The sequence below is a fragment of the Thamnophis sirtalis genome, unplaced genomic scaffold, assembly GCF_051295495.1.
Source record: "Thamnophis sirtalis isolate CommonGarterSnake01/CBP01778 unplaced genomic scaffold, rThaSir2_p1.2 scaffold_11, whole genome shotgun sequence".
NCBI classification, from domain to species: Eukaryota; Metazoa; Chordata; class Lepidosauria; order Squamata; family Natricidae; genus Thamnophis; species Thamnophis sirtalis.
This window is the reverse complement of record NW_028261391.1, coordinates 50,705,402-50,719,632: the sequence shown is the minus strand read 5'-3', so window position 1 is coordinate 50,719,632 and position 14,231 is coordinate 50,705,402. Positions and strand designations below refer to the sequence as shown.

The 14,231-nt window shown below is 34.5% G+C and overlaps 1 protein-coding gene across 1 annotated transcript in view; it reads left to right on the top strand.

Annotated features, from left to right (window-relative positions):
• LOC148043642 (VPS10 domain-containing receptor SorCS1-like) overlaps positions 1 to 14,231 on the top strand; it is a 596,751-nt gene that overhangs the window by 544,200 nt on the left and 38,320 nt on the right. The window contains exon 19 of the mRNA XM_087726087.1: positions 10,529 to 10,715. Within this exon, the coding sequence (XP_087582213.1) occupies positions 10,529 to 10,715 (187 nt within the window). The remainder of the gene's footprint in view (positions 1 to 10,528; positions 10,716 to 14,231) is intronic.

Sequence of the window (14,231 nt, the reverse complement as noted above, 5' to 3'; positions counted from 1 at the left end):
ATGGCCTTCAGGAAAGCCGTAAAAACTTGGCTGTTCTGGCACGCCTGGGGCTGTTGACCTCACTGTTGAGTTCCGGCCACGACTAGAATGAATGTATAGGGGTGTCTGTTGTTTTAAATTGTTTTGTCATTATGTGTTTTTTATATTTCTTGTAAACCGCCCGGAGTCCTTTGGGATTGGGCAGCATATAAAAACTCCAAATAAATAAATAATTAATAAAATAAATAAATAACCTGTTTTCTACAGAAAACAATGGATTTAGAATAAACATTTGCATCTTGAGATTCAGGGGTTGCTATGGAAATGTTCTGGTAAAACTTAACATAGAGTGCTCTGAGCTTCAATCACCTTTATGTCTCAATTTGTCTGTTAAACAATCCCATTCATCTGAAGACTGATTCCCTCCACAGTCTACACAAAGATTCTACATTCGATTAAGAGCTCCTGTAGACCCATGTTCTTATAGCATAATTTAGGCTGGTCACTCAGGTGAATTACATCCATTTGTAGTACAAAATAAAATTGCATAGTTTATTTTCTTTTTTCCTTGTAGTCTATGGCCACTAAGAGTCCTACAGACATGGTGAAGTTTTGTTTTCACAGAAACATTTGTGCCACTCAACCTCCCACTGGTTGAACTCAAAGGTGCTCATGAATTTTAAAGTTAACAACCAGACTTAATCATTCCATTCAGGTATTAACTATAGTGAATTGAAAGAAAATTAATCCTAATAAGTTCAGACACTAAAGGACTTAAAGGACAATCTTTGTTTGATCAGTCAGTCAACAGCTGACCTGTCAATCTAAATAGGCAGAAATATCTGAAGCCTGCAAAAATAAAATTATACCCATTGACTGGCAAGATTCCCTCTAAGGTAGATCTCTATGTATTCTCCTTTGTTCTTCTTGGAGTTTTTTTTTCCAGGGCTGGCTAAAAAACCAGGTAAGATAAAAAGCTTCCACAAACAAAAATATCATTTTGAGATTAGGATATTGTAGAACAATCTGCTCTTAGGGGGAGTCTGGAACCCCTGCAGAGTGTGTTCTCACAGATGGCTTTTATGGTGTAATAGTGGTTGGAGGGAATCAAATACCTCCCTTGGACCAACAGGTCTGGTGAGTGGCAACTGGCTCATCAATATCAACTGAAAGTGGAGACCACATTCTTCAGAAGAACAGCATATGGTGTGGTGGCAGCCACTTGAACAGCATGTGCACAGCGGTGTAGAAAGCAAAGGGAAAACTACTAAACTATATATTTGCCAGAAAAATCATGCTAATGTTGGCAAAACCTAACAATGGTCCTGAGTACGGGCATCCCTTAAATGGGACAGGGGTGCTAAGAATCTCCCGGTCCACTAGAAGCATGATAAACCCAAATCTACGAATTGGAACATGGAATCTGAGAAGCCTATATGATTCTGGGAAAACATACAACACTATCAAAGAAATGTGCAAATACAATATCTCTATATTGGGAGTGAGAGAAATGCACGGCCTGAAAATAGAATGTGTAGAATAGTAGATTATGCTATCTATTACTCTGGTAAAAATAGTAAAAATCATTGAAAACAATCTTGTAATTAAATGCATCCTTTATTCCTGTATCTAATAGTGATGATGATCTAAATAAATAGTACTCCAGCAAATATGAATGTTATACAAGTTTACGCTCCCATGGCTAAGAGTGATGATGAGGATTTAGAGAAGTTCTGTGAAGATATAAACAGTGTACTGGAAACCCTAAAAACCCTAAAAAGTAATAATATCACAATACTTTGGGGGACTTCAATGCAAAAGTGGGAGAAGAAAGTGATGTTTCTGTAATTGGAAACTTTGACTTAGGAACCAGAAATGGTAGAGTGACAGGTTTGTAGACTTCTGCCAGGAACATAGGCAATGTGTGATGAATGTTTTTTTCAAGTTACCAAAAAGATGCCTCTACACTTGGGAGATCACTGAAATAATATAGTAAGGAACCAAATTGACTATTTTACAATAAACAAAACATTTTAAAACTCAGTAAAATCAGTAAAAACATACTCAGGCACAAATGTACCATCCAATCATAATCTACTACTTGTCGAAGTCCAGTTGAAACTTAGAAGGATGAACAACCTGAATCCTCCTAAACCAAGAATTGATAGTGGTTTCATCTTTAAACATGTAGATAAGATAAAAGAACTAGAAATTCGTTTAAGAGAAACCAACAGCCTAAATAATGAAGATGTATAAGTGAAATGGAATAAATTTAAAAATGCAATAGTAGAGGTAACAAACTCCAAACAGAAGGAGGGGGGACCACAAGAAACAACAGTGGATGACGGATGAAATTCTTCATCTCAAAGATGAAAGAAGCTCTTATAAAAATAAAAACAAAGAAAAATATTGCAGAATATTGCAGAAAACAATAATAAACTGGCAAAAGAAAAATGGTTTGCAAAGAGATGCAAAGAAATAGAAAAAACAAAGCGTGTTCATGATAATTTCAATTTACACAAAAAAGGGAAAGAAGCAGCAGACTTCTACAAAAAGAAAACCAACAACTTAGTTAATAAGGAGGGGGATGAAAAACTAAAAAGGTAGAAGGAATATATTGAAGAACTTTTTGATACTAAGGATAATATTGATATGGGAAGTATAACAACTGAACCAACCATCTCTATGGAGGAGTTTGAACATGCAATAAAAATAGCAAAAACAAATTGCTGGAAGACAATAGGAATATATTTTTACTACGACTCTTCAATCAAATATATGAAACAGGAAAAGATACCAAATGATTGGCTAAAGTGACAATCCCCCAAAATATAAATGCATATAATGAGTCTTGCCCTGAAAATATTCCTGAGAATAATTCACACATACAACAAAATGGAGGAGCATCTAAGTAACACGGTTTCAGAAACAATCTTGCTACACAAGATGCCCTATTTAGAATTCAGGTTCTTGTACAGCATTGTAGAGATGTCAATCACAGTGTTTACATGTGCTTCATTGATTTTGAAAAAGTATTTGATAAAATAAGGCACAACAAACTATTACAAGTCCTGAAATAAGGGACTAGATGCAAAGATATACAAATCATAAAAAATCTATATTGGCATCAGATAGCAAATGTGCGATTAGGCCAAAAATATTCAGATGATGCAGAAGTATGAAGAGAGGTCAGACAGATCTGTATTCTGTCTCCACTGTTGTTTAATATCTACTCTGAGTCAATTTTCAATGAAGCACATAGATACTGGCCTCAAAGTAAACGGTGTTCAGATCAACAATTTAAGATATGCTGATAATACAGTTCTGCTCACCAGTAAGCATGAAGATCTTCAGCTCATCATCAACAGAGTCACAGAAATATCTGAAAAATATGACATGAAGCTTAACACCTCAAAAACCAAGGTCATGGTCATCATCAAACAACCCATTAATTTACCACCGATAAATTCAGAAGGAATACCACTAGAAAAAGTTGAAAGGATCACATACCTTGATTCTAATTTACATGAAAGCTGGGACATGACCACTGAAGTAAAGACAAGGATAGAGAAAGATCGAACAGCATTCTTCAAAATAATAGAGGTCTTCTGCAGTCACATAAGCCTAAGACTGAAAATGAGTCTTGTCAGATGTTATATCTTTTCTGTCCTGTTCTACAGAGTAGAGAGTTGGTCTCTGACAGCCACTTGAAGAGACTAGAAGTGTTTGAAATGTGGATTGACAGATGGCTGTTACGTATAAGCTGGGTTGACAAAATCAGAAATGAGGAAGTGATAAGCTGCCTGGGAAAGCTAAGGGAGATAATCAAAACCATTAAAAAGCAAAAGTTAGAATATTTTGGAGGTGTGATGCGACCTGGAAAAATATGCCATACTTAACTTAATCTTCCAAGGAAAGATTGAAGGCAAACGAGGTCCAGGCAGAAGAAGAACATCATGGCTTCAAAATCTAAGGGACTGGTTTGGACAAAACTCAGCAGCACTTTTTTGTGCAGCTATCGATAAAAATAGGATCGCCAACATGATCACCAACGTCTGATGACAGATATGGCACAAGAAGAAGAAAAAGAAGAGCAACCTGACGCATAATGGAAAGTAGGATGTACGTTAGAATACTGATTTTATTTTATTTTATGGACTATACAATGAAGAATTGTGAGTTCATTTTGTGTGCAATTGTGTCTTTGTATTGTAAATTTAATCTTGTCAGAAATATTCTCTTTTCCCTTTTGTTTTCTTTCAATTTACTTCCTATTATTTAACTTGGTACTTGAATTTTTAATTAATCAGTGATTTTTATTCTGGAAAGCGCTTTAGTCTGACCATATATAATGTCAGTTAGCTATGGAAGTAATGAAGGAGGGAGACTACCAGTTGTTTCTTCTTGAGTAAATTTGGGTTAAGTTAGATTTCATTGGGATAAAATGGCTGCTAGCCACATCATAATATTGGGTCTTCAAAAATTATGGAGGATTGAGGATTTAGACTGTAGTCCTTTCCTTCCTCCTGTTCCACATTACATTCCTCTTAATTTTCTCTCTTTGTATAAACAGTATACATTGAACTCATGCCTACATTCCTGAGTGCAGCTTCTGAAGAAATCACCTGGCTGCTAAATCTTCATGTTAGCCTACCTCCATCGCTTTCAATAGGAACTTGTATGCAGAAGGAATGATAATAAGTGCAGGGATTTTGTATTTTATAAGTTGTCATAAGTCAGATGCTGGAATACTGAATGTCATTTTTGTGGTTTCTTCTGTATACTACTTTTGACTTTGCAGAAATATTGATTAGATCAGCTGTTCCTTGCCTGCTCTTAATGTTCTGAGGCCAGCAGGAATGAAGACAATTGCTTAGCTGGCTTCAAAATGCTTTTCATTACAGAAGGGAAAGTGTGCACGTGGAAATGTCTTTTGTTTTATGTATTATTGAAATGGTCTTATCTTGACCAAAATAATATACACTTGAGAAAAGCAGTTTGCATATATGATTTATTTGATCAAGGGTCAAATAAATGTTGCATAAAGAGCTCTCTCATAAACTGAAAGACAAAAAGAATAAGTACAAAAAATGGAAAGAGACACATACTGTATATCATAAGCAGAATAGCAGCATATAGCCAGAATCTGCAATGATGAAGTCAGGAAAGCTAAGGCTCAGAACTAAGACTTGCAACAACTGTCAAAAATACATTTTAAAAAGTTTCTTTAAACATGTAAAAAACAAGAAAAAGGTCAAGGAAACAAATGGCCAACTAGTGGGAGAAAATGGCAAGGAAATGATAGATAGCAGGCAGAGAAGCAGAGTTGCTTAATTCATTCTTTATTTCTGTCTTCACACAAAAGGAGTGTTAGTAGATAACCACTTGCGTATGAGCCAGCAGTGTGTCACAGCTACCAAAAAAGCCAATGCAATCAGTGCATCAATAGAGGCAGAGGATCAAGATCATGTGAATGTAACACTTGGAATATTGCATCCAGTTTTGGTTGCCAAATATAAAAAACATTTGAGACTTTCTAAAGTGCAGAGAAAAGAAAAACAATTATGATTAGGGGGCTGTAAGCTAAAACATGAAAAACAGTTGCAGGAATTGGATGTCTAGTCCAGAGGTAGGTTGCTAATTTTTATACTACTGGTTTAGGCGTGCTCGCGCACCACACTTCTGCACAAGCATCCGGGCAGGTGGGCGGAGCTTCCCGCCCCCGCTACTACCAGTCGGCTGATCCAGGCCAAACCAGCAGCAAGCCACCTCTGGTCTAGTCCAGTGAAAATAAGAACTAGGATTCATATGATAGCAGTGTTCCAATATTTGAGGGGCTGTTACAAAGAAGAGGAATCAATCTGTTTTCCAAAGCACCAGAAAGCGAGACAAAAAGCAATGAATGGAAACTAATCAAGGAGAGAACCAACCTAGAACTAAGGAGACAGTTAGAACAATTAATCAGTGGAACAGCTTGCATTCAGAAGTTGTGGGTGTTCCATTGCTGTAGCTTTTTAAAAAGAGATTGGTCAGCCATTTGTCTAGAATAATATAGAGTCTTCTGCTTGTACAGGAAGTTGGACTAGAAGAGCTCCATGGTCCCTTCCAACTCTTATTATTCTATTATTAAAACCAACCTTTACAAAATGGAGCTTTGAAAGACAAAAGATGTAGCAAAATGTGTTTCGTTTGTAAAGTTATTACTTGACTACTTGATTTGATTACTAACATTAAGTAGCATTCAGTATAAAATGTATTCCAAGCACTTCTTTAAGCATTCTGACTAGATTTGTTATGTAAGTGCTGTGTTGTGTATGTGTATGTATAAATTTTTTCATTGATTGGAACCAAATCAAGCCAGTTGCCAAAAGTTGAAAGATTAGAGTAAATTGAGAAATTCACTTGAATGTTCACAGTTCATCTATTGCTATAAGATTTAGCTTAGTGATAAAATAATTTTTAAGGAGAAAGCTATTGCTCTGTATTCCTACCTTTCTAGTGAAATATAAAACATATATATATATATATATATATATATATATATATATATATATATATATATATATATATATATATATATATATATATATATATATATATATATATATATATATATATATATGTAATAACCTTCATTATATAGAAATTATATTCCTCAGAGCACAGGAAAATATGTATGGAAAACAATACAGGTTAAAACTTGTTTACAACAGGCCCTCTTTCTCTGCTCCCTCCTCTGTTTTCCCTGAGTAATTTCATTTGTGACGGAAAAATATCTCACTGGTTGCATACTTTACTTTTGCTTCCTTGTCCTGGTGCTTCAGATATTTAAATGTCAGCTTTTTGATGTGCCCTTTTCAGAAATCTGCTAGAGCCTGAATTGTATTTAATGGGCAGAAAGCATTTTCAGTTCAAATATTTAAGCAATTATGGTGAAGAAAGGAACTTTTAGAGCCAGTTCAATTCTTCCCATAAAAGAAACTTTTGAATAGCAGATATGGGTCTACTCGAAGAAGATGCCAATTCTCCCCCAGCAGGAAATCTTGGTAAGAACACCTTGTGCTGAGCTTACAAATTACTTTTTCCCCTTCAGATAGCAATATATACTAAATTTCATCTATCAGATTTTAGTAATAAGAGAGACATATATTTGTAGATATTTTGCATCACCTTTAATAAAATTCCACAATTTATTTCAATCTTTTTGAAGGTTCTATCAACAGCTGTTGATAATTCATCAAATGTTTACATACATACATACATACATACATACATACATACATACACATTAAGGTGACCAGGTGGGACAATCACGCTTTATAACAATTTGTCCCGTGTCCCGGGCCATTTTTAAAAAGTCCCGATTTTCTGATTTCATGTTGAAAGCCCAGTGGATTTGCTTAAGAAATCCTAACCGGGGCAAGACAAAAGACACCCTGTCTAATCCCTCTCTCTGTCTCAGTACTTTTATTGAAAATATTAAAACGTTAAAGCAACAAAACGGAACCCCCCCGCGCCCCTTTTACCTCATTTTATAAGAAAAAATGACCAAGTACCATAGAGCTGCAGGAAACACTTGGCTAGAGAGATTGCGAGTGTTACTTCCTAGATTTTCTGGAGGGGAGGGGCACGGAGGTTGGAGGTCTGCTCCAAAATGGTGGCAAAGTTTCTTTGCAAAATATTTCCCTGACTAATTTCACCATTTCAATTTGCTCAGTTCTTTGTATTAACATCTACATCATTCAGGGTTGACTTGTAGTGCAAGCCTGCTGGTAAGTGAGCTGGGTTTTTTCTTTTATTTTTTTAATATATTTTAAAATAATATTTTATTTATTGTTCATAGGATTTTTTAAAATTCTGTGTGGATTCTTTTTTTAAATTGTCTTAGACTATTTAAAAAAAGATTCTATCCAAAATAAATTGAAGTGAAACCATGTTTAAAAATTCTGTGCACAATACTTTGAAATATATTGTGCATAGAAAGAATAGTTTGAAATGTTTTACTTCAATTTATTCTGTGTGGATTCTTTTTTTAAATTGTCTTAGGCTATTTAAAAAAAGATTCTATCCAAAATACAAAATACCAGCTGCAGTTATTCACTTAAGAATTGTGGCAAGAAAGGTGGTATAATGGGCTTAGTGACCAAGGTTACAATGGCATTGAAAAAAGTGACTGATTACCATTTTTCACACTTAGCGACCATTTTCACACTTAGCAACTGTTGCAGCATCCTCATGGTCACGCGATCAAAATTTTGATGTTTGGCAACAGATTCGTATTTATGATGGTTTCAGTGTTCTGGGGTCATATAATCACCTTTTGACAAAGTCAAATGTGGAAACCAGATTCACTTATGTTACTAACTTATCAGCTGCAGTTATTCACTTAAGAACTGTGGCCAGAAATGTGGTATAGTGACCAAAGTTACAATGGCATTGAAAAAAGTGACTGATGACCATTTTTCACACTTAGTGACCATTTTCACACTTAGAGACCATTGCAGCATCCTCATGGTCACGTGATCAAAATTTTGATGTTTGGCAACAATTACAATTTATATTTGTAAATTGTAGTTATGTTGAAATAAAAAAAATATTACAATACTATTTTTGCGTTGTATGAAAATTTTTGTGGCTCCGTATAAAATTTTTAATCAAACCCCCCCCCCCCCCCCCCGGTCAAAGGTGTCCCTCTTTACCAATCTGAAAATCTGGTCACCTTAACATGCACGCACACACACACACAAACACACACACACACTGGAAGATAAAAATGCATGTATCTTCTACTCTCATGGCTTTTCAAATTAAATTTGCATATACATAAAGCAACAAAAGTAATTTTGTACATTTTGATACTATTTCAATGCCAAAATTATTTTTTGGTTTTAATCTTTGCACCAGATTTTAATGTGCCAATTTTAAGCACTAAAATGACCTTTCAAAGGCATGCATAAATATCAACTTCCTGTTGAGGAAGTTGAGGAATAAGAGCCAAGGTGGCACAGTGGTTAAATGCAGCACTGCAGGCTACTGCTAGATCAGCAGGTCAGCGGTTCAAATCTCACCGGCTCAGGGTTGACTCAGCCTTCCATCCTTCCGAGGTGGGTAAAATGAGGACCCAGATTGTTGGGGGCAATATGCTGACTCTCTGTAAACCGCTTAGAGAGGCCTGAAAGGCCTATGAAGCGGTATATAAGTCTACTGCTATTGCTATTGCTATTGCTATTCATGCCAGATAAAGTGTTTTCTTTAGAGAGAGAGCTTTCATTATTTCTTTCTGCATAAGAAGCTTGCATAAAATAGCGATACAGTTCTTTGCATATTTAACCTAGAATAAAATTGAGAATTGCTTCCAGTTAAACACACAGAGAACTGTGCTATTTGTAAAGGACGAATAGAATGATCATATTCAAATATTTATAACGATATTACAGCATAAAAATGTCTCTATCTCTGTCATAGAGTACATGCGCATGCAGGCCCATATGCACATTGCCTTATATGAAATTTCTCAGTAAGAGATGGACTTTTAAAAAATTTTTGTATTTATTTAAATGCATTGGCTCCACAACTCTAATGGATCCTGGATATATTTGTGTGTGTGTGTGTTTGTTTGTGTGTGTGTATGTGTGTGTATTTGTAGAATATAACAAATGAAAGATACCTTGAATCAGATTTCAATGTTGCTTTTTTGATCACCTTTCTTACCTCACTTTCATTTTCCAGGCTGTACTCCTTTCTTTATTTCAGTTATGTTTTAGCTGAACATAATGATGCTCTGTCATCAAGTTTTGTTTAATAGCTAGCAAGTTTCAGTAGGACCTCATTAAGTACAGTTTGAGTTGATTAAACTTCCTTCAGGTTTAAGAATAACAATAATAGTTAATCCTCTTGTTGTTTATATATTTCTAGCTTTATTTATGGGGGTCTTTTCACTAAGGCCTTTGTGTTAAGAGTCTCACTGTTCCAAGAAGTAGGAAAGTTTCATTTGTCCAGGCTGTATTCAATTTATTTTTGATTCCATTTTATTTTAATTATTTTATCTTAATTTATTCCCATGTTTTGTTAACAGAAGTCTGGCCACCGACCAAAATTAACTTCTTTAAATGAAATTTAAAAGGAAAGTCCCTATACTGAAATAATAAGAATGCTTTCTCTCCACTGTACTGTGTTCTCTGCCTTTAAATATTTTAGTCTTTCTTTAGCTTTAGGGATTTCACTAGATCCTGGAAACAAAGTTTTCTACTTCCAAACTGAAGACATTTGTAACTTTGCTAGTAGGATTCACTGGGCTAGGGATTTTCTGTCTTTCACTGTGAGTTGTATTATGTTTGGGTGTTGGGGGGATGCACGAAAGGAGACTCAGCCAATCTCATTGTACACATGTTGTACTCTGATAATAAAGGTTTGAATTCTGAATTCTGAACTAAAGCAGCCTATCCATCCAGGACAATTAATAGACAAGAAGGGTGAGCATTCATTCAATTGTCTCTAATTTTGCAGCATTTTCATTAATCTCTGGTTTCCTTCCTGCTCTCCTATTTAGGGTGACATTCAAAGATCAATAATCCGCGTGGATTTTGGAGATGGTAGTGCTGTGTCATATGCCAATCTGAGCTCAACAGAAGAAGGAATCAGGCACATCTATCAAAATGTTGGCATCTTCCATGTAACTGCGCAGATCAGAAACAGCCTGGGGACTGACACTGCAGTCTTGTATTTGCATGTAAATTGTATGTAATTACTGTTGGTATAACAATACCTTAAAGATAAATTGATGTCAATTTAGATGTTCTGCTTTTGATAAATATTGTTGATGGTACAGGTGTTAGGTTTTATTTGATGCAAACATATTTTAGAGATGAATCGAGAATTAGAAAAGTGGGTGGAAAGGGAAAAGAACCAGAAAACAAATAGGAATTGCTTTAGGCTATGATTTATGATGGTCTGATTTAGTGATTCATGTAACTTCAGAAGTATAATTTTTCATGAATTTGTATCATGCTTGAAGCCTTGTTTCATAACCCAGGGCCAGTGTAAAAGAATAGAAAGTAATTTGGCTAATGCCTTAAGTTCAAAAAGATCTTACGTTTAAACTTAGGCTTGGATTTTTAAAAACTTTGTTTTAGTTTTATCATACTTTTCTTTCTATAACTTCATTTAACTTATTGTTTTTATTTCTATTAAAATTGAATTGTTTTAAACCTGGAAGAGATCTAGACCATCTGGTTACTTGAAAGGCTCTGCCAGCCTTTCAAGCCTGGAGTACTAGGACATTTGTCCAAGACATTTGTCCAAGACCATTCTGGCTAGATATTTTACCATGATACCTGATGAATTCACCACTCTTAGGAATATGATTATTGTTTCCCTGGGAATGTTGCTTGCTACTGGGATTTGGATATAAAATGTGTAGATCCCGTACCCCTTTATGGGACTGAATAATTTGTTTTACTTTTGTTTCCAATATTGCTTCAAAAGAAAGAGAAAATGAAATTTATGGGTATTGATGAATTTATAAAATATGCAACTGTTTATAATGGACAAAGCAGTTTAATTAAATAGAATAAAATAAGATGCCATATAATTGCTTTAAATTTAAACATAAAAGATCAAATAGCAAGTTTTTCAGAGTTAATTTTTGAGATTTATTTGTTTAATTATTATGTGCCATCAAGTTGTTTTCAACTCCTAGCAACTGCATAGATTTTTTTCCCTCACGATGATCTATCCTTAACCTGGTCTTCCAGTGGTATATACATTACTACTGTAATTGAGTTCATCCACCTTTATTTCACTTTTCTCAGTCTTTTCCAGAGATCTAAGTCTTTGTAATTTGTCTAAAGCCAGATAATTTCAAGTTAGAACTCTGAACTGATTTGGTTGATGATCCATTTATTTGTTTGTTTTTGTTGTCTATGATATTATTCTTGCTTGTATTGTTAAACACTAAAGTTCAAAAGTGTCAATACCCCTGTTTTTTGCTTCTTCAAAATCTGACTTGAACTTTGGAAAAATATGATAGAAAAGTCTCAGAAAGTCGTTGGTGAAATTTTAGAAAAGTTAATTATGTAACTTCAAAATTGAACTTCTTAAAATTTCATTTCCACTTTATGCATATAAGCTAGTTGCTTACACCCCAAAATTAATCATAAGTGGAGAGATAGGATAATATCCCAAATAACCTAACCACAGTAACACACAGCCAAGCAATCTGCTGCTGTTTGCTAAGAAAGATTTTGCCATCGTGTCACACTTTATATGCAAGTTAACAAGGCTACTTGATGGAAAACCTTTTTGTTTATGCAGGCCATGACCTGAAGCAGAAATGTCATTGTCTGTGTCATTCCAATCTGGTAACGGATTGCAGCCATGTAATTGCTCTGTGTGTTTCAACATCATATAATTTATTACATTCCTTGTCAGATCTTAAACTGCATAGGATGTGATGTTCTCTTCAATGTTTCAAGGATTAAATTTATAAACAGTGTGTGTAGCGGTAGAACTCCTTAGAAGTTTTTATTCTGGCATAGGAAAGTGAGTTTATTCTGTATTTTACACAGAGAACTAATTCTATATTTGTGTGATACCATGATGTATCATCATGCAGTGAAACCAAACTAAAACTAAATTTAAAATTACTACAGTCTAATAGGTTATTGATGATCTAATGTCCAGGATCTCATGCAATCTCAGATAAGGACTGAAATTTCATGTGAGGGTATAGAACCCTGTGAGATTTCAATATTCTCGCCTTGTATCTTAGGAGATCTCATTTAACAATACCAAGGTTTTTTTTTCCAGTTTGGGCCATTTAAATGATTTCATATGTGTTATTCATCTTGAATTAATTCGCTATAGAATGAACACCTAAAAGGCTGGTCAGCACAGTAGATAGATTTGTCTTGATTTCCCATTCTCCTTCTTGGGACAAAGTCATTCTGGCATATCCATGCCTAAAAAAGTACTAGAACCTGGGTTTCCTCACTAGACTACAATCTTTTCTACTGGAAATTTTAGACATATGATAGGTAGGTAGGTAGGTAGGTAGGTAGTAGGTAGGTAGGTAGGTAGGTAGGTAGGTAGGTAGGCAGGCAGATAGATAAATCAGTTTTGATACTGTTGCATATTCTCCAAGTTTTGCTTCCCCTCTGGTACCATAGGCAACATTCTCTTTCGTTATTTGTTTAATGTTATATATTTATTTCCAATACTTATGAGGTGTCTTTTTTTACATAACCACTGCATGTAATACAAAGTTGCTTCTTTATACTGACATTTACCCCTTTTTTGTTACATGCTTTATCTATTTAATTATAAATGGATCTATTACATAAATTAAGGATTTTATACCAATTTTCCTCATAAGCATTGTTAATAATTTTGTTTCATTTATTATTTTCTACATAATTCCTCTCATAATTTTATACTTATTATGCTTTTAAAGATTTTTTTATCTACTTTATCATATAATTTTTACTTGTTCTTTCTCCATGTCATATTTTAGTGACAGATTAAATGCTTAATCTAGTTCTTTAACACTTACATCCCACTGACTCCTCATGAGTGTTGTTCGTTTTTAAGGACAGAAAGAAAATTCCAGTGATGGAGAATACAAATCTATCACACTACTAATCTTTGCTTTAAAGTTATTAGAACAGTGAAACATCCATTTTAGAAAGCAACTAATGAAAGGTTAATGAGATATGAAATAGAATAACAACTTCAAAAGAATTATTGTGGTATGCAATGCCATTCAACTGTGGGAAATCTATAATGAATGAGCATACTTTACAGGGATACTTCAACTAATCACACCAATGTTTCCTCTAGTGACAGATGAAGTATTTTCATATCACCTAATATTTAATTTTTTAGGGAAATACACCTTTCTTCTACATAGCACAGTTCTCATACTTTTCAATTGAATTTCTACAACAATAGTTTTTAAATTATTTGATTCAATTACTTTTTCCAAGTCTTGAATAATATAATTACCCCCACCCCTTCCCCAATAAAGCCCCTAGACTCTGTTACACAACAGAGTGTGTACACAAAGTGCATTTTAGAAAGCAACCTGTAAATTGTATCTTTGCCTCAGAAATAACCAGTTCCAAATAGCTCCATTCCTATTGGTATCTGCACAATCCCTTAATAACCACCAGTTTAGAACATAGAGTCACCAGCATATAGGCTTCATGGAACTAATTAATACTTCTGAATGCAACCCTTTTTAATTTAAACAGCAC